Below are 22,255 nucleotides of genomic sequence, written 5' to 3' on the forward strand. Positions count from 1 at the left end.
CATTCTCAGTCTCAATATCTTCAACTAAGTCAGGAGAATTTAACCGGAAAATCGGCAAGCTCACTTGCAATGCTATAATTCTAATGTGGATGGGCCCTAGTTGAATATAGAGAAATCGAAGTATGAAACACTGATCAATCAAGAGCCAGAGAATTTGCAGATGTTACCTTGGCTGCGACTGAAGTTAGTGGTTCATAAGTACCAATGAGTTATACAGCTCAAATGCCTGCCAGCATTTAAAATTATGCAGGGTTCTACAGCAAAATTGAAAATGCTGCCTCAAGAGATTCAGCACATATAACAATACCCACAAAGAAAGGGGAAAGGGCTGTCTATCAAAACTTCAGGATTTTTTTCATGAAAAAACAAGCCAATTCACTTCTTCTTCTTTTTTTTTTTTTTTGGCCACCCTGAGAGGCATTTCCCCAACCAGGGATGGAACTCGCACCCTCTTTAGTGGACGTGCGGAATCTTAACCACTGGACCTCCAGGGAAGTCACTCAACTTTATCTTTATAAGGTTTTATTTAAATAACTTCAAGGACCTATGAATGAAACAGCATGTTATCCACTACAGGGGAGACTGAAGTCAGCTTTCTGTACTTCCTCTGAATAGCCAAACACTCCTGTGGAGTCATGTTCCATACCCGCGCCCACATTTCCCAAGCTTCATCATATAAGGATTGATATTCTTCCCTCTCCATTCCTCTTCCTGGTTTTTCTCCAGAACTGCCTGTTTTGTTAGTAGTGAGGAGATAGTACTGATGGTTTTTTTGAACAATCTATTTGTCCAGATTGCGGGAGCAGCATGAGGCTGCGCTCCCACTGGAGCCAATGTGTGGAATGTCACTGCCTACGGCAGGTGAGCATCAGAGGGAAGAGGCCAGCTGCATACTAAATGCCCCTTCCTGGAAATCCAAGCCTTTGGGGGTCTATTCAGTTGTGCAGGTAACAACATAGGATGCAGGGGACTGGAATCCCAAACCAAAGGAGAAAGCATCCAGTCTCAGACCCCAGCTGTTTCGTTCTTTTTTTGACTATATATAATTACTTTATAAAATATGTAGGCGACCCTTATCATCATTTTGAAGTGGCCCACCACTTAAAAAGGAGAAATTTAGAAGATAATGGGCAGAGGCACTGAAATGTGTTTCTCCGTGAGGAAAAACATCCTGTGAAGTGCATATATTAGCCAAGTCCATAAATCATGATCAGTGGCATGTTGAAGCAGTCCCCTTGCTGTCCAGTGTTGGTTACACATGGCACAGATTTATGCTCCAGCTAATTTTTCAGTGTCCTTTTCGATCTGCCAGGGTGTTCACCTCCAGAGGTTTTAGATCAACAAACAGAAATGATCAGCCCCTCCCCTGGCAGGCCACCAGACATTCTGATGAGCACATTGGGTGTTAACACAGTTAACTCACCCATTATAAATGACCCCAACCTATTGGGGAAGTGAAGCTCATCTGTCAGTGCCACAGGATTTATTTCAATGGAGAGGTTGATTCATTGTCATATGCTTCATCAGTTCCATTGCAAAGGCATTAACCTTCATTTGTAGCAAAGACGCTTTGGATTTTGACTTAACTATTGATCGTCCCCAAGCAAAGTGACAAAGTACATAGGCAGTCTACTGGGTAGAAAACAGTTTCTAAGGAGACTCATCCTTTCTTTAACTCTACTTTTTTTTTTTTTTTTTAAATTCTATTGATGGCTCTCAAGGCGGTCCACAGATTAGTTTCTTTTAATGGTAGAATTTATATTCTGACAAGAGGAAAAATTTCAAGACTGGCGCTAGTCAATCATTTAATGGAGGCTGTAAAAATTAAATATTACTCTTTTGATCTTAAATGCAACACTGATCATCTAATCATGTTCATTGGGTGGGGGGTACATGTGGGTGATGATGAATATGTAGGATGGATGACTTAAGAATTGAGGAATTTCTGCCCCTACAAAAGTAGTAACAGTCCAAACATATCTGAGTAACGAAACTGCAGAAAAATAAATATAACGTGTCTTCATGTGATAACTGCCCTCCTCCCACAGTCTTTGTCCCATCTACTCTTTCATAAATAGCCATGTTTACCCTTTAAAAACTGCTTTATCGAGGTGTGCTTGACATACAAAAAGTTGTAGTTACTAAATGTATACAAAACTTACTGTGTTTGGGGATAAGCCTATACCCATGAAACCATCGTCAATATCAATGCCATAAACTTATCCATCACTTCCAAAAGTTTACCCCTACCCTTTTGCTTTTTTTCCACCTCCTTTTGTGATAAAAACTCTTCACGTAAGATCAACCCTCTTAGCAAAATTTTAAGTATATTATTGTTGTTGTTCATCATAGTCTCTATTTGTACAGAGATATCCAGAGTGTGGAGGAGGGCATGGAAACCCACTCCAGTATTCTTGCCTGGAGAATCCCATACACAGAAGAACTTGGAGGGCTATGGTCCATAGTGTTGCAAAGAGTTGGACACGACTGAAGCAACTTAGCACAGAGACATCCAGAGCTTACTTATTCTGCATAACTGAAACTCCATACCCTTTAGCCAACATCTCCTCATTTTCCTCTTATCCTAACCCTTGGAATATACCAGGTTACTCTCTACTTCTGTGTGTTTAACTACTTTAGATTCCACATATAAGGAAAATCATGCAGTATTTGCTTTTCTGTCTGACATTTCATTTAGCATAATGTTCTCCAGGTTCATCCACATTGTGGCATGTAGCAGTGCTTCATTCCTTTTCATAGCCAAATAATATTCCACTATATACGTGTGGAATAGTTTTTATTCTTTTTCTTATCCATTTGTCCATCCAAGGACATTTGAGTTGTTTCCATATCTCGACTGTTGTGAATAATGCTGCAATGAACATTTGAATGCAGATATTTCTTAAAAATGTAGATATCAGTTCCCTTTGGATATATACCCACAAATGCTTTCCATACCAACATATAATGTAATCTAACTGAGCTACTCATACATTCCAAAAGATAATCCACGAGAATCTGGCCAGTTTTCCATTTGTTTCTTCCTCTGGAGGGATATTTTTAAATCAAGATTTAGAGCAACACTTCGCAAAATGTTATTCAAGGTTTTGAAGACCCTGGACTTCAGGATACAAGAATTAGTCACAGGAGAAAGGGGTCACTAAAAGTAAGCAGCTAAAATAAATAGAGACTGACAGTTACTGTTAGAAGTAAATTGGAAGATTATCTGGTTGATGCCATTAGAACATAAGGAGTAAAGAAATGCAAATAAAACTGTAATAGAATTGGTTTTATTTCTGAAAATAGACGGAGTTTGGACTCTGTTCATGATCAGCATATGTGACTTGTGTGCCTAAAGTATAACTGGAGTTTAGCATATTGTGTGAAAATTGATGGCTCTAACAACCAACTATCTTGTGTGCCTGACAAAGCTACTATAGAGTTAATGAGTCAAGTATTTACTGTGTATGCCAGTGTTTAGAATTACTGGGCTCCCCTTGCCAAAAAAAACCAAAAAACAAAAACATGGTACAGCCCCCATTCTCTAATAATTCTCACTAGTGAGATAAAACTTTTCTATGAAAATTAACAATCACACTTAAGAAACATATTAAAATATTTAACAGTCAGGTACGTAATAAAGTATTAAATTAGAGATGAGTGGCACATAGCAAAATTCCAGTGATGCCAAAGGACTTGGAAAAGGAAAAGCTTAGCAGATGATGTCATGGAAGGTATAGAATGACAGTTAGGCATTGAAAATTAAGCAAACCAGGAAAAAAACAGAAAAGAGGGGAGAGGACATTCAGAGAAAGAGGCAGAGGTACAGGCAAAAAGCACAGGTTTTTGTTATTAGCGGGGACCTTTATATTTTCTGACACTTTCACACACATATCTTCTATAAAGGGAAAATTCTTTGTTTAACAAGCTTAATTATTCTTTTTAAATTAATTAATTTTAATTGGAGGATAATTACCTTACAATATTGTGATGGTTTTTACCATCCATCAACATGAATCAGCCATAGGTGTACATGTGTGCCCCGAATCCTGAATCCTGTTCCCACCTCCCTCGCCACCATATCCCTCTAGCTTGTCCCAGAGCATCGGCTTTGGGTGCCCTGCTTCATGCAGCAAACCAGCACTGCTCATCTGTTTTACATATGGTAATGTATATGCTTCAGTGCTATTCTCTCAAATAATCCCACACTCTTCTTTTTAGCTTTAAGGAGATGTTCCAATGTGGCAAACCCCCAACAGCCAAACAAAAAGCCTGTGCTGCGTTTATTAAACAAGAATACCAAAAACTTGGACCAATAAGGTAAGACACACATGCACATAGACACAAACACACAGAGGGATGCAGCTTATACTGCAAGTATTTGTTTAAAGACAAATATGTGCATAATTATCTGTAATGTATTTATTACACTTGATAAGGGCCCCAAGTGTTCTACCCTTTATAAATATAACTCCACATGATAAAATACATACCATGTCTAACTAAAACTTACCAGGTAGAAGGATAAGAAGCTGAAAGGCCTACTGAGGAGTAAAGCCCCTTTCTAACTACAGATTCTCTTAAATAATTGATACATCCGATTTTTACAGTGTTTGCGTTCTCCCTGACAACAGTTCAGGGAGGTTCTGCAAAGGTTCTGACTGAGAAAGTAAATGAAAGGATTGGAATTTTCCCACAGATATCAAGAAATTGTGACCTTAGTCCTCTTCATTGTAATGGCCCTGCTATGGTTCAGCCGAGATCCTGGATTTGTTTCTGGTTGGTCTGCGCTTTTTTCAGAGTAAGCATTATGCGTTATATTTGTCACTTGTTTTATGCTCTGCTTTTCTCCTAAGTGGTTCTTATAACTCTGAAAAACTATATGAGATTTGCTTTTCTTCCTTTCCATTGAAAAGATTTTAAAAATTCTAATCTTTTCAGGAAAAAAACAGTGATAAAGAATGAAATTTAGGGTAAGGCAGCAAGCTCAGAAGCCAAACTGCCCTGTAACTAAAGATAAGGCTTCTTCAGACAAGATTATTTTCTTCCTTACAAAATTAGAAGGATGATTTTCAGGAAAGCCATGTTTTAATACGGTCAGGAGTAGAGACCTTGGAGCCGCACTGCTTTGGTGCTGTTCTTGGCTCTTCCTCTTACTTTGGGCAAGTCACTTACTTCTCAGTTTCTCCATCTGTAAGCTGGGGCTAATAATAGCACTTAGAATAGTGCTGTATTCGTCCCACAAGAAGTTCAATACAAGTGTTTATTATGTGCACTGAATACCACTCAGTGCTTCCTAATAACCTGATATGAATTCATATTCTGTGATTTTTGCCAACCTGTTTTTATTTCTATGAAGGGTATTTAGTTCATATTTTGTCTTTTCCTCTGTTGATGTCCATTTTTGTACTATTTCCCTATAAATCTATCCCTGCCCCTATTTTATAAATAAGGAATTACGGAATAAGCAAGAAGACTGACTTTACAAGCTACTGTTAGAAGCTGGGTCAGAGTTAACTTTGTCAGTGATTTATATCCCAGCAGACACTGCTGAGTCATGTGGAGTGAGGGGGATGATTGTAGAATAATTTGCTAAATTAAGGACCATCCTACATGTCCATATAAATACCTTGGTTTGAGGTTCACGTTTCCAAATCTGTCTTTCACTGAAGTCCTCTGTATCCTAAATTCAGCAGATCTCTGATTTCAACTTCCTGTCTCACATCCCCCCACAAAAATCCATGTTGTGGGGGTAGAAACTAAAAATGTTTGAGTGAAATCTATTCTGCCCACATGGATTGAAGAAATTCTTGCATCAGAGCCTTCTGGTTATATAGGTATTGCCAACATTTTTTTAAAGCCGCCAAGTGTGCTCGCCAATTCCTAGTGAGCACCCAAGAGCAACAGTGCAGTGTGGGGCATATTTTCAAGGGTCAGCTGCAGCTTCATAGACTTTTTCTTTCCATTAGGGTGAAACCTTTTCATTTCAAGAAGTCTAAACAGAAGGCAATATCCAATCACTTATAGCAAGCTGTTCATAGCAAACTGTTGTTTAATAGTTTGATTTAAACTTTATGGTTTTGTAATAAGACCTAGACCAACAGAAAACATAATTCTTCCTCCTTTTAAAAATGCCACTCCTATCATTCCAGGTGGGGAGAGTCCTAAACCCCAATGTGTAAAAACCAAATGAAATCAAACAATGGCGAATAAAAACCAGGCAGAAACCCCAATAGGAAATTTAACATAATCAGTTTCTATTTCTCCTCCTTATGGGAGGAAAATGTAACTCAGATGTTTTGTCTGTAGCAGGAAAACAAAGTGTATTTGCTTTAAGGAGGCACCCATGTTGTCTCAAATTCTGAGAGAAAACAATAAGAAAAGAAAAAAAAGCTTTGAAAGAGGAGGGAATTTGCATATATATATCTAATTGGCAATTATGTTTTTAAATTTCCTGAGCAAATAAAATTTACCTCAGCTTAATATTTTGTAATATTGAGACAACCTTAGTTCCTAATAAACTAAATATAAAATGATAATAGCTTAAAAAGTCTTTTAAAGAGCAATTATTTCTGTATTTATGGCTTAATTTTGTATGAGGTATATGTACTCTAGAATATATTTGTAATGTAGAGATTTTAGACATTTAGAGTTTCTGAAGCTAGAATGAGAAATCAAGATTTATTGCTACCACCTCATGTTTTCATTCCATCTGTTTGAACCTGGAAAGATTTCAATATGTCCTTTCATATAAAACAAAATCAGATTACATGATGCCTGAGCTAATTTGGCAAAAATCCAACAAAAATTATAACTGAAATAAAAGAAATAAGGAACTATAAAATAATAAATATTGGTTACATTTTTTGAATAAATTATACCAAGGCAGCATTTCACTCCACAATGAAAGAAAGTCTATATTTAGGGGGAAAAAAGCTGCTTTATAAAATTGTCAGATTGAATAAAATAATGGATTTCCTTGATTATCTAGATTGTTCAAGTAATTGTACAGGAATAAAGAGGCTCTTTACTATGTGTGCTTTGCTGAGTTACAAGGTAGTAAAATAATCTTAGGGTACACACTCTGCCTTTCAGACTCAAAGATTCACTAATTAATATGCTGACTTTTAAAACTGATTTTTAATTATTTCTTCCTGTTTCATTCATGTCTGGTCTCCAGGTGCTTCTTAACTGTTGGGGAATCTGGAAACCTGTCTTACTTGCAGGAATGGCCTGGTATTTCTAAGACCCCATCTGTTTCTGAATAACTCTTAATTTGTATAGCGATCATCTGTGAGCATCTCAAAGCCATTCTGATAATTAATATTCTTGATTGAGTTTCATAGGGTACAAAGCTTCAAATGAGTCGATTTCATTGCTATGATATGGCCAGGGCCTATAAACACAGAAGCAGATGTTCTATCTTGGAGAAACAGATCAATTCCTTTTCACAATTTACAGAAGAGTTTTAAAAGACTCTGGAAACATCCATGCCTTGCCACAATTCAATAGTAGCCTTTTATAGACAATTATGTAGGACTTGGCCTATTGTTTCAACCTCAATGTTTTGTCAATATGATTAAAATAAATAATCCAGAGAAGAAATTATTTACCAGATCTGTCAGCTTTACCTGAAAGGGAACTTTTGGCCTAGCATATCAACGTGTGTAAACATGATTCTTAAAAATAAGGAGACCTATGAAAACAATGGGGATGTGGTCTGAGATTTTCATTTTCACTCAGTTTCAGTTTTAGTTGTGAATCCATAGATTATAGAGCGGATTATCCAGAATAAATAACCAATACCACCACTCCTACTTCTATGCTGTTAGCATAATCAGTTGGTGCTTAGTTCATACAAATCCTTGATGGCCTTTTTTAATGCACACACTTATCTTTTTTAGGTATCCCGGTTTTGCTACAGATTCAACTGTTGCTTTACTTATAGGACTCCTGTTCTTTCTTATCCCAGCTAAGCGACTGACCAAAACTACACCTACAGGAGAAACCGGTTGAGTATTATTTATGATTCTGAATGAATTTGACAGAAGAGCAAAAGTACAAAATTTCCTTGGTTTCAGTTAACACTGTAGAACAGAAGGAGTGGACATGAACACAGCTGCTGGTTTTCATCTCCTGTTTACACACTGCAACCCCTGTTCAGACTGCACCCTTCCTCTCCTCATGCGAAGGACCATCTTACTTTGTAAAAGCTAGAAGTAGATTTCTTTACACACCATGGTTAGTTAGAATTCTACTATGGGTGACACTATTTGGTCTATCATAAGCTCATTGTCCTGGTCATAATCAGAAATAATCTTACTATTGACAAATACAGGAACAAGAACTTGGCAGTTACACTTCAAGATGAGCTTTCAGTAATAAATGCTGAGGATCTAAAAATGTGAGGAGTTTCAAGGGAAGAGTATTTACAGCCTCATAGTAGCCTTGGAGAAAATGCAAATCTACCCCACACTTAGCCATAACCTGGTGTCACAGAAGAAAGAAACCATATTCAATGGGAGATTTCATTGTCTTCATTACACACAGACAAGAAAGTGTGTCTGCTTGTTTGAGTATAAATACTAAACACTTCTCATCCATGCCTATGCTTTATACTATTAACACAGCAAGTTTTGGGTAGTCAAATTCCTATGTTGTCAATATGGCAAGATGGTTTAAAATTGTTTGGAAATAGGCTGGTAGAGTTGTGGGGTTTTGTTGTTTATTCATTCATTAGTCATTGATTTATGCTGGGGTGGAACTGGTTGCCATGCAGTTAGACTGGCCCACTTGACTTCTTGAGTCGGAATAGATGAGTGACTGATGAGTCAGATTTCCAGGACATGATATACGTAAACAGTATAGCATAGAAATAAAGGCCTTTTGTTCTTCATTTGAGACCAGCATATCTCAAATGTGCTATAAGAAGGTTGTGTAATATAGAGCAGAGATTCCTATGAGACCCCGAGGTCTCTGACCATTGCAATCAAAGCCCTAAGGGCTTGCAGTACTGTGTTCTCCATGGCTTAACTTCTCTGACCCCTACTTCTGAGTCGTCCTCTCAGAAAGAGCTTTGCCTTCTCCACCATCCTCTCTCTTATCATTCTTTAACTCCTCTTCTCCCTGATAAACCGAGTCACATTAGGTTTTAAAATGCAAGATAAGACATAAAATGGACTTCCCAGGTGGCTCGGCCTAAAGAATCCACCTGCCAATGCAGGAGACATGGGTTTGATCGCTGGGTCGGGAAGATCACCTGGAATAGGAAGTTTGATTTAAATCCTATGGACAGAGGAGCCTTGTGGGCTACAATCCATGGGGTCACAAAAGAGTCGGAAATGACTTAGCAACTAAACAAGAAGAAGACATAAAACATTCAGTTTTACATGAGAAGAACAGTCAGAGATGTTAGTGTTTAACAGGATATATGGTCTTAATTCAAGCAGAAAATACCGAACTTTCCATCAACAATGAGAGTTGGTTTGGTTTAAGTTTGTGGGAAGGAAACAGGAAGAGGACTTCTTAGTAATCTTAAAAGCTTACCATGTAGAAGGTTGCCTGATACACACAAAAGTTAAATGGGCACAAAATCCATGTTCATGGATGACATGATTTCTAAGCAAATCAATGGAGTTATCAGAATCCAAATACCAAGAGAAATCCTTGCGATTATTGCTTTACGAGCATTTTAAGGGTTTCCTGAATAATAAAATTATTTAATCTGAATTTTGAATTATATTAAACTGAAATTCAGGTGAATCTATCATGACCCTCCTCATGATTTGAAAAAAAATAAAATATTCAAATAAATACAAGTGAATGATAATGTTCCACAGATGCTGTTGTATCAATGGTGGATTGCAGATAGCCCAATGCACTTGTTACTCAGGGTAGGCAAAAATGTTAGTGTAATGAATGAATGAATGGCTAGTATTATATATGATGTTATCATTTATCTAATTTTTTTCTATAGTAAAATGCAAAGAAGTTTTCCAAGTTAGGGCATTTTTCTTTTTTTATAATATAATGTTCTACCTAAGCCAGGTAGAAATTACTCAAAGTCTAGATCAAGTTTCCTATATGAGAATAATACAGAAATATTGAAAACTTTTAATGAGATGGCTATTTAAGATAATAAGAAATGTCATATAATATTTAAGCAATGTTTAACTGTAGGACTTTTGTTTTTCAGTTGCTTTTGATTACTCTCCACTGATTACTTGGAAAGAATTCCAGTCATTCATGCCCTGGGATATAGCCATTCTTGTCGGTGGAGGGTTTGCCTTGGCAGATGGCTGTGAGGTAATACTCTGTGTCTAAGATACCTAGCAGTTAACTAAGCTATTCAAAAGAAGGACACAAGGACAGTCAAGCTTTTGGAATGCTCATTCTATCTTTGTAATAATGCAGATTTCAGTAGCCAAGCAGTAACTATACCACACAGATGAGGTGAGTCCAGAGTTCAGGAATTTCTGTGAGCATAAATCATCATTTTTATGATGTCCCAGCATATCAAAAGAAAGATAAATATAATTCTTAATCCATGAAATAGGATTAGAAGAGAAGCTTAATAATAAAAATAACATATAAAAGTCACTTATACAGAGACTCCTTGTAAAACATCTTTTCGTTGTTTATACCCTTACCTTATCTCATGATAAATTTAAGTAGCTCTCAGATTTCTCTGCAATTATGTGCTATGCTAAGTTGCTTCAGTCATGACTCTTTGAGACACTATGGACTGTAGCATGCCAGACTCCTCTGTCCATGGGATTCTCTAGGCAAGAATACTGAAGTATATCATGGTCCTAATATTGCCAAAGAAGAATGAGAAACAATACACCTGCATTACATTATTGTTACATATTAAATACATTAAAATTACTACATATATGCTTACTCAATGAAGTCCAGAAAGAATTTCACATAGCCATGTTAAATATTTATTATGTCTAATTTTAGGAGGGCTTCCCTGGTGGCTCAGCTGGTAAAGAATCCACCTACCATGCAGGAGACCCCAGCTCAATTCCTGGGTTGGGAAGATCCGAGGGAGAACGGATAGGCTATCCACTCTAGTATTCTTGGGTTTCCTTGGTGGCTCAGCTGGTGAAGAATCCGCCTGCAGTGTAGGAGACCTGGTTTCAATCCCTGGATTGGGAAGATCCCCTGGAGAAGGGAATGATTACCCACTCCAGTATCCTGGCCTGGAGAATTCCTTGGACTGTATCGTATAATTTTAGGAAGAAATGAAATCATCATGAGAAATAAAGTTGGCTATTTCTTTGGTCCATCGTCTATGCAGCTGATATAAAGTAAAAGTCTGGGGAAACCTTTGTCCCTTGAAATTGCCCTGGTTATAGGGTTGCTAGAAGAAGAATATCTTCCCCTGAAATTCCATGAAAATTCTCTACTCTTTAATTATTCTGGGCCTAGCAGCCTTGCATGAAACACTCAAAACTCATGAACATTTCATTTCCTTATTCAGTCATCAAAGTAAAAGCAATGGTGAGAGAAATATCATGTCCAGCCCTTCAATTTCCCTAAAGTTAATTTTTTCTGTTTTTCAAGACAAATAGCACCTGTTCTGTCCTATTCTTGACAGTCTAAGGAAAAACTGTGTTTTGCTTCTGACTTTATTGTCAGTTTTTCCATATGAGATTTGGATACTGAGCTTTCAGCAATTTGGTAATACGTGAAAGTCTTAAAAATTGTGTCAACTCTGAGTGCCACTTATGATATTGTTTCAAGTCTAGATTTGACTTGCTTCATAGACTGTTCAAGTATAAACGATAACAATAGAAGACAAAGACACTTTTCTACTAGCTCAGTAGTAAGGAGATCTGGTTTCTCAGAATAAATAACTTCCATTCCTGTATCGGTTAATTTGAATTGTGAGGAACTCAGAATCAGCAAATCTAGTGTTGATGTCAATATGTTCATCTCTCCTTCCCAGAATATCTGTCACTCAAAGTGGTTTTAAAAGCATTGGCCAGACTCTAGAACTGCAGAATGGAAGGAAATGATAAGGTGTGAACTTAATCTGACTCACTAGACTCTCTCTCTGGAAGAAGTAGGGAAAACTTGGAAGAGCTCTACTTAGCTGTGAAAATCCTAGCACAAAGCCTCAGATTTCTGTGGGATACCCAAAATCACCCTACCTCTGAGTGGTCAGCTTGAAGCCATGAGCATGATGATATGATCTCAGTGGCTTCCCGAGGTGAAGGACTGTATGTGATGTAATCATTTCCAACTGCATCTAATCTTACCTAATAAGATTAGGCAATCTAATTTTATCTAATACATAGGTAAAATCCATTATAATTTTACCTAATACATAGGTAAAATCCATTCTTTAAATATTGATATATTTAAAGAAGAATTTGTGCTAATGTGATTTAAATGGTAAATAGTCTTTTTCATTGAAAAATCAAAACACCAAACAAAAATATAAGTCAAAACTAGAATAATATACATAACATCTGGTTATCAGATCTGGGGATGTTTTTGCCAGCTTCTGATCTTGTCACTAGAGCCTTGCTGATGTCCATACTACTTTGTTATCCGTGTACAAATTCACACACGCAGGAGCTCAGTGAAGTCTCACAAATGGAGGATTGTCCCTTCCATTTGTAGGAAAAAAACAGAATAACATATCTGTTCATCTGAGTATGACTGATTTTCCTGTATTATGTACAGCGTATCCAAGGTCTGGACATCAGGCTTCTAAAGAACCCACTGGAAGCCACAGGAAATGGAGCAATAATTATTTGTACATCCAGAATTCTAAAAAGGTTGCTATATCAAAGTAATGTGAAAAGAAAAGAAAGAGGTTTTCAGACATGCAGAAACTAAAGAAACTTACTTTCCAAGCACCAATTATCAGGAAGTTACAGAAGATGTGGTCCTGTGGGCCATCAACACAAAGGAGTTAACAAGATAGGATTCCCGCAGCAGAAAGAGGTGAAGGGGACCCGTAAGTAATCTAGTGAATAGAAGTCTCTCTATAACAGTAAAGTAGATCTAAAGAGCAACTAGTCCCAGTGTAGCAAGAGGAGGAAATACTCCAAAATCGACATCTCCATTAGGGAAAATGAAAAAGAACAATTACCTGAAATGTCTATCTACTTGTGAGGAGTTTTCTACTTTTACTGGAGAGTGTACTGGAGGATTAGTGATGGGTGCTTAAAAAACTAAGCAAGCAAAAGAATAGGGAAATCATTTCTTGGAAAAACAAACAAAAACTAAAACAGAACAGCTAAAGCAATCACAGGACACTAAGTGGCTCAGTTGTGAACCATATTCATATGATCATAATGGCAAAATTTAAATACCGATTTAACCTAAAATGTTGATATATGAATTTAAGGGAATGGGGAGCAGGGACAAGAAATACATGTATGATGGAAGGTTTTAGAAAACTGAATTTTCGTGTACATATTAGAACATCATTGTTTCATCCCTGGGTCAAGAAGATCCCTTGGAGTAGGAAATGGCAGCCTGCTGTAGTATTCTTGCCTGGAAAATTCCACAGGCAGAGGAGCCTGTCAGGCTATAGTCCAAGCAGTTGCAAAGAGTCAGACACAACTGAGCAAGCATGCTTGCTCCAAATAATGTCTAAAATGGAAAATTTAGAAATATGAAAAAGTAGAATTTTGTAAGATAGCTATCATAAACATAAACGTGGGAATAAGTAGCTAATGTGAATGAAAGTTGTTGCCTCTGAGGAACACAGCTTAAATGTGGGAAGAGGAAGACCAGAAAGGATGCTCCTTTTCTTAAAGCCCTGTAGTACTACATGGCTTTTTATACCCATATATAGTAATTAGATGCAATTCAAATTTAACTGAAAAAAATGGGGGAAGACAATCCAAACTTCCTAAAGCTTGTTAGTGATGTTAAAATAAGAATAACTAAGAACTTCACAATGTCATAGTCACCTAGATCTAAAAAACCACAGAAAAATATGAAAGATTAAAATGATAATTTAGAAACTGAGTCCTTAGGTCAAATAATGCTTTTTTATATATTTAAATTGTCTGATTAAATGAATTATTAATGAATAACACATACTGCAAATTTGTTTTTTAGGAGTCAGGACTATCTAAGTGGATAGGAAATAAATTATCTCCTTTAGGTTCATTACCAGTCTGGCTAATAATTCTGATATCTTCTCTGCTCGTCACATCTTTAACAGAGGTAGCCAGCAATCCAGCTACCATTACCCTCCTTCTTCCAATACTATCTCCATTGGTGAGTATTTCATTTATCTTATTTATTCTCTTCATTAAAAGAATCGTGTTCTAGTTTGCGTGTTCTCATATTGTGGTGTAGAATCATTTGGGGCCTGAATGGTTCCCCATAGGTAACTTACAAGGCTGCTGCTGCTGCTGCTGCTGTAAGTCGCTTCAGTTGTGTCCGACTCTGTGTGACCCCATAGACGGCAGCCCACCAGGCTCCACTGTCCCTGGGATTCTCCTGGCAAGAACACTGGAGTGGGTTGCCATTTCCTTCTCCAATGCATGAAAGTGAAGTTGCTTAGTCGTGTCCGACTCCTAGCGACCCCATGGACTGCAGCCTACCAGGCTCCTCCATCCATGGGATTTGCCAGGCAAGAGTACTGGAGTGGGTTGCCATTGCCTTCTCTGACTTACAAGGTTAGTTGGCCTTATTCACATTCATATATTTTCTTAAGAGACCTCAACTCAGGAGAACTCTTTTATTCCATGTTCAAGCAGCAGGATCTTAAGAGAACCCTCTACCTTCTTTCTGACCATAGTCTTCCTTTACAGATAAATGGGAGGGTCAACCCAGACCTTTCCCAGCTCTAGAAAATTTTGAGATTCAGTACTCCCTGACAACTTTCATATTTAGATCTCTAACATTGATACTTCTCCCTCCAGAAGATGTCTTGATGTTTTGAGAAGCGCTTCATATAAGTGATTTGCAAGGGAATAAAAAGCCAGGTTTACATCTCAGGCTTCAAGCTTGAATGTCTCCGACACAGCTCTGTACAGCCTAAGAAAAATGTTAAAAGATAAGTAAGAAGCAGATTTGCAAAGAGAGAGAGGGGAAAACTGTCTCTCTTCTCCACAACTAGATGGCAATTACGAGAAATAGCTTCAACTAAAATGTTTTTCTTCCCCCGGCAGATGATTTTGGTGAAAGGAAAACACTTTAGATGCAGAAAGACTGCCCTTCTGGAATTGTTCTGCCACCAGCTCAAGGTGCAGACATTGGCACTCTTGAGTGGCTTAAATTAGAAAAGAAATGTAGGTGGGTGGATATTAGTGAAATACAATTTGGAATTTTTCTGGGGTTTATTTCTCAACAGGGAGCAGTTAAATAATTAAGAATAGTAGTAACTCTTCTGTGATGATCCCTAAGTAAAATTTATATTATATAACTCACAGAGGCAGTAAGTTAATGGAATGATGAGAATCTTTGGAGCCAAAGGAACCTGAGAGCCTACTAAGCTCTAACTGCTTGCCAGCTATGTTTTCAGATCAGCTACTTTAGCCTCTGTGGACCTCAGGTTCTTCATCTGCTATTTGGGGCTATGATTACCATCTCTTAAGGCCGCAGTGAAAATTAAGTTGTATATACAAATATATGAAGTTATTATATTATGCTATACATTATATACCATTAAACTTTATATGTATATATAAATATATAACTTTAATATATTATATATAATATATATAAATAATATATTATATATAAATATATAATATAACTATATATATATATATATTTGAGATTCCCTGGTAGCTCAGTTGGTAAAGAATCTGCTTACAATGCAAGAGACCCCAGCTGGGTTGGGAAGATCCCCTGGAGAAGGGATAGGCTACCCACTCCAGTATTCTGGTATTCTGGCCTGGAGAATTTCATGGAGGGTCACAAAGAGTCGGATATGACTGAGCAACTTTCACTTTCATATATAAATACTTACATATTATGTGGTAACATGTATATAAACACTTAGCATGGCACTTAGCACTAAACAGTTGCTGTTTTCATTTTGTTTCTGAAATAAATGATACTTTACTTTCTGAATGAACTGAGTTATAATGCTTAGATGGATATCAATCACCATATAAACAACCAAAAGAAGAAGATACGTTTTCTAAAAAATTTTTTTAAATGTGTTTATGTGTATTATTTTGTCTTTATATTTCAACCTGCTCCTGGGAAATTTATTATAATAATTTTGCTCATTTTTATGGCTGTCTCAAAATTTTACTTAGACTCCTTTTTATCTTTTCCAACAGGCTGAAGCCATTCACGTCAACCCTCTTTATATTTTGTTGCCTTCTACTCTGTGTACCTCATTTGCTTTCCTCCTACCAGTAGCAAACCCACCCAATGCTATTGTTTTTTCATATGGCCATCTAAAAGTTATGGACATGGTGAGTGAACTGAAAGAATGCTATCAGGTCCAGTAGACATTATTTTGTGATGTCTTGGGTTTTCTATCCTTTTATAAACTAATCAACTGGTAGGAAATGTATAGTTTGAGTCCTGCTTTGAAGGTGAGTGCATGTGACTGGCCCTAGAATTGTTTTTAAGAGTGATAACCTGGAGCAAACGTGCCATTAATATTTACAGTCACAAATACAGAGATATTGAATGCCTCAGTAATACGCTGGAAGAGGAAGAGAACATAGAATATACTCAACACAATGGTTTAAGCTTAGGGCTTGTCAAGATCAGGATCCAACTTGACCTAGCCAAATAGAAGAAGTAGGGTGAATGAAATTTAGCAATCAAGCACTGTGGTTTTCTATCACAAATATTTACACAACTGACATTTGCTCTGAATAACATGTTGGGCTCAGTGCCTGACTGATGGAAAGTCATCTTTGTTTTTCTGATTCTAATAGTGACACCTGAAATAAAATGAAGTGAAATTAGCACAGCAAGGAATAATAGAAATTATAAGTGACAAAATGTATACATTTTGCCAAATACAAAAGTCATGGTAGTGAAGAACTAGTTTGAGAATATCCTGGTCTTCTCTTAAACTTGATCACCCACTTCTGAACCAAACCAAGCAAGACTATAGCTAAAGGCTATTCAGTGAGCCTGCTGTGCAAATGCAGTTCCAAGTTAAGCCCCAGTTCCTTCCTTCTACACAGATTGCTGTTCCTAAGCCCCTGTAACATAAAAATTCTGTAAATGCCTCTATGCAGAAGTCACATAATTTACTTTGGGCTTACAAATGTGCATAATATACAATATAAACAATGTGCTAAGCTTGTGAATTTAAAAAAATCTTCTAAAATAAATGAGTGGCTTGCATGGACAGAAACTCTATAATATTCATTGCTAGGCATCCCATTTTGCCTTAGGGCTTCATATTTTAACACAGAGAATGCTGAGATAGGCAAGCTTTCTCTGTAAAGATCCAGAGAGTAAATATTTGAGACCCTGGGCCATAGGGGTCTCTGTAACAACTACCGCATCATAAAAGCAGCCAACAAAAGTATGTACACAAATGGGCAAAACTGTGGTCCCAGGAAACTTGGTTTACAAAGCAGTTTATGGGCAGGAGTTAGCCAATCTCTGCAATTTGAGATGGTTCAGTGGATACCAGAATAATGATATCAGAGCTAGAAGAATGAGAACTTTGAGAAAGATGAGTGGAAGGGATATTAGATCTCTGGTAAGAGAATATTGAAATGAATATGAAGGATTCAGTTTTCATATAGTGACCTGAAACATATTCACTGAAATACCAAACCAGAAAACTCAAATCTTGATTTGACCTGAATTGGCAGATTTTTTAAGGGATTTTTCTCTAAGTGTAATGACTTCAGTACATTCCTAAGAGAAACTTCTCTGATGCTCTCCAACTAAATGACATTTAGTTGGGAACAGATTCTTTTTTGGCATAAATGGAAGGACTTGTCTTATGAAACAAATAATTGATACTAATCACTTAAGATGCATGTAAATCTGCATATGCCTTCTGCAACAGTATTCCAATTCTCCCAATTTGTTTTGTTTTGTTTTTGTTTTTTTGAGACTAACATTCAAGCTCTTTCATATTCAAGGTTAAAGCTGGACTCGGCGTTAATATTGTGGGTGTCGCTGTGGTGATGCTTGGCATGTTTAGCTGGATTGTACCTATGTTTGACCTCCACACTTATCCTTCCTGGGCTCCTCCAATTAGTAATGAGACAACGCCATGACAAGCTTGACTATTCTGTGGTGAGTTTCAGAAACCACTACAAAGCCTTCACTGCAAACTTTGGCTCTAGAAAATTGATGATTCTTAAATCAGTCCTGGTGTAGTTGCTGTAGTTCCAGTGAACACCCCCAAGATCTGTTTTAAGATGCAACCAAGAGCATCTATGTGCCTTCATCAAGAAGCCTTCAGTTGAGATTTCGCTTAAGGACCATATGGATCCTACTTCATCACAAGAATAATTCATAACTTGATCTTCAAAGAAATGAGGTCATTTGCTTCATCTTCCACTTTGGGTTCAGTGTAACATTTCAGATGTCCATTTATTATTACAAAAACTTTCCATGAAGCTAGAAATAGGAAATAAAATATACAAGTTAATTAGGTACTTATATAAATCATTTCTGTGGTGTTCTAGAGTGTTGTCCAAGGAAATTTTCTGAAAAAAATCAAAGCTGTGGTCATCTAGTGGTGCAAAAGAAAAGTTTAATCTAAATAAGGTGTACATCCCATCATCTAAAAAAGATTCCAATCAGATTACTCTTGATATAGCTACATAGTATAACAATTGAAAGTAAACCCACTAAACCCACTAAACAACAGAAAACAGATAAGAATTTCCACTTGATCTTATGGTTCATACTTGTATGATCTCAGTGCACTGAGAAATGCATTTTGTTGCTCTATGGCTAAGGCTTGTTATGATTTCCACCATTAGCACAGTATAGTTAGAAAAGAAAGCTAAACAGTATAGAACTATTAACACATTTGTCTATTTGTGTAGCAGTTTTGCTTAAGCATTTATTTTATTTCATAGTTTTCTGTGATTGTGGGTTTCAGTTTGTCTGTCCTATTTCACAGCTATATAATGTCATATGTAAAAACAAAAGATTAAGAAATTTACATGAGTTATTACTGTTTATACAAGTATAGAAAAAAAGTCATATAATTCCAGTCCATTGCATCAATATTGAAAAGAAATACCAGAGGAAAATTAAAGAATAAAAGTTGAAATTGTTGATATATTCACAAAAGAGAAAAATAAGTTATCTGTGGGGAGACCAAAAGAGAAAAAGAACTGAACATTTAAACAAAAGTAAGAAGAAAATAGTGTCCAAGCTTTTGGGATATGAAAGATCAAGGTCTACTGGCATTCTAAAATTAAACTAAATGGAAAAAATTCACAAAGGCAAAAGAAATGTGTACAGTTAGGAAAATATGGAAAAATTAAAACATGTTAAAAATAAAATAGAAGACAAGGTTAAAATAGATCTTTAATAGCGTCTTTAATTTTCATAGAAGTCCTCAGGGATGGTTTCGTGTGTGTGTGTGTAAATAACATTATTTATAAAGTTATCCTTGAAAATTAAATATGATAAAGAGGATCTTTTAAGTTATACATGTTTAAAAAATTATATATACTTTTATACATATGTAACATTCAAAATTCGTGTTCATTATTTGTTTATTCAGTTCAGTTCAGTTTAGTTGTTCAGTCGTGTCCGACTCTTTGCGACCCCATGAATCACAGCATGCCAGGCCTCCCTGTCCATCACCAACTCCCGGTCAATGCAAAATTTATCATTTTTTCAGTAAAAAATGTGTCCATTTAATCATTACAGTATATTATTACTGCTTTGTGTGTATCACCTCTGTTCACCCTGTTTATCTGTTCCCTTACCTATCATATGTTGCACATTTATTTATGATCCACAGTATTTATTACTTTTCTGCCTTTTGCTAGCCATTCAATTTATCACTGTTGAATTATATGATGAATATATTTTCATTATGAAGAAATGAAACAACTTTCAAATTATAATGAGTACATTTTGCTTTCAAGAAAATAATATAAACATTTCAGCTTGAATCATTTTAATGAATTACTTCCAACAGCTGCCAGCTGAGTACAAGAAAAATGATACTTAGTCAAAATTTGTTTAAGTGAGCCATATGGTTCTCTTGTTACATCTTTATGTCTAGTTGATATATCAGAAATGACTTAACTCATCCACTTCCCATTTGTCCCATTTATATCAGAGTTCTCAAGCTCTTTTAGTTTGAGAGATATGCACTGTCTTTGAAAGTTTCCAACTGACAGCCCAAACAGATGATCAAACAAATCTTTGTCCTCCCACTCTAAAATAGATATCATTTTTGTTATTTTCTTGAGCTTTACTTAGAGGTTACCTAGAAATCTTTGTCACTTTAAATCTCTGTATCCTGCTCAGGGTTTGGATCTTGTCTAGATAATAGGGGCAATTTCACTAAATGCCTATTTACTGTCTGTTTCTGCAAGTGCTTGACGGGCTCCCAGGCACACGTGGTTCCTTTGCTTACCTCAACTGCCACTGTAACATGTTAGCACCCAGAATTCAGGTTTCTTTCCTTTCAAATGTGGGCACTGTTTTCACCCTACCAGGTCTCCAAGTCTTGGTTCTCTCCTTTTTCGGCCTAGGAGATGGGAAGGTAACTTATGAACTGAATTTATTAGCAAAACTTGATAAAACAATATCATGGCACACTAATTGTATCTGGACATGCATACTACATATTATTATATATAAAAGGTTATTATTAGATATTTTATTATATCTTTGCCATGGCTAAACATTTAATAAGATTTTTAAATTTTATTTATTTATTTTAATTGGAGGCTAATTACTTTACAATATTGTGGTGGTTTTTTCCAAACATTGACATGAATCAGCCATGGGTATACATGTGTCCCCCATCCTGAACCCCCTCCCACCTTCTTCCCCATCCCATCTCTCAGGGTTGTCCCAGTGCACCAGCTTTGAGTGCCCTGTTTCATACATTGAACTTGGACTGATCATCTATTTCACACATGGTAATATACATGTTTCAATGCTATTCTCTCCAATCATCCCACCCTCGCCTTCTCCCACAGAGTTCAGAAGTCTGTTCTTTACATCTGCGTCTCTTGCTGTCTTGCATGTAAGGTCATCATTACCACCTTTCTAAATTCCATATATATGCATTCATTCAGTTCAGTTCAGTCGCTCAGTCGTGTCCGACTCTTTGCGACCCCATGAATCGCAGCACGCCAGGCCTCCCTGTTCATCACCATCTCCCGGAGTTCACCCAAACTCACCTCCGTCAAGTCCATGATGCCATCCAGCCATCTCATCCTCGGTCGTCCCCTTAATATACTGTATTGGTGTTTTTCTTGCTGACTTACTTCACTCTGTATAATAGGCTCCAGTTTTATCCACTTCATTAGAACTGACTCATTCTTTTTTATAGCTGAGTAATGGCAATGGCACCCCACTCCAGTACTCTTGCCTGGAAAATCCCATGGACGGAGGAGCCTGGTAGGCTGCAGTCCATGGGGTCGCTAAGAGTCAGACACAACTGAGCAACTTCACTTTCACCTTTCACTTTCATGCACTGGAGAAGGAAATGGCAACCCACTCCAGTGTTCTTGCCTGGAGAATTCCAGGAACGGGGGAGCCTGGTGGGCTGCCGTCTATGGGGTCGCACAGAGTCGGACACGACTGAAGTGACTTAGCAGCAATATCCCATTGTGTATATGATTCTTAGTGATGACACTTTTGTTCCAAAGTTTTTTTGATCTAGCTAATGCATGACTATTATCTTATGTGAGGATTTTTCCTAGTTAAGTGTTTTTAGTTTTAGAAGGGAGAGGATTGTACTAGCAATGAAAAAGTAAACTCAAACAAATGGTCAGTTTTATTACTGTAACATAATACACAAATAAAAATAGTTTAAATTGTTACCCCAGGGCAGCATCAGCTATCTTATTCCCAAATGAAGTACTTTAGGCAAAGTAATAATATATGAGGTAAATTTTAAGTTATGCAAATAACAAAAATAAAGGTACAGAGCAAGATCAGACTAGTCCAGGAATAAACACTAAAAACAGCACAAAAATACAGTAGAAATTGAAAGTTTTTTCCAAATATGAGGACCTTCATTTGTCTAGAAAGAAAAAGACGTGGGGTTTTATAGAAAGAAAGAAAGAAAAGGACTTTTCTTAGTGACAGTATAGTGGTATAGATATTGGAGGACAGAGGTGGG

General features: G+C 36.8%; 1 protein-coding gene across 2 annotated transcripts in view; it reads left to right on the forward strand.

Moving 5' to 3' along the window:
- SLC13A1 (solute carrier family 13 member 1) overlaps window positions 1-22,255 on the forward strand; it is a 101,491-nt gene that overhangs the window by 56,474 nt on the left and 22,762 nt on the right. Inside the window, exons 9-15 of one of the 2 annotated variants that reach the window (XM_005679402.3) lie at window positions 4,222-4,320; window positions 4,700-4,801; window positions 7,905-8,011; window positions 10,196-10,305; window positions 14,092-14,253; window positions 16,275-16,412; window positions 18,060-18,216. In XM_005679402.3, the coding sequence (XP_005679459.1) occupies window positions 4,222-4,320; window positions 4,700-4,801; window positions 7,905-8,011; window positions 10,196-10,305; window positions 14,092-14,253; window positions 16,275-16,412; window positions 18,060-18,197 (856 nt within the window). In that variant the 3' untranslated portion in view covers window positions 18,198-18,216. Of the gene's footprint in view, window positions 1-4,221; window positions 4,321-4,699; window positions 4,802-7,904; window positions 8,012-10,195; window positions 10,306-14,091; window positions 14,254-16,274; window positions 16,413-18,059; window positions 18,595-22,255 lie in introns of those variants that run through there. The other variant, XM_013963434.2, reaches the window with a different exon arrangement.

The sequence above is a fragment of the Capra hircus genome, chromosome 4, assembly GCF_001704415.2.
Source record: "Capra hircus breed San Clemente chromosome 4, ASM170441v1, whole genome shotgun sequence".
In the NCBI taxonomy this organism is placed as follows: Eukaryota; Metazoa; Chordata; class Mammalia; order Artiodactyla; family Bovidae; genus Capra; species Capra hircus.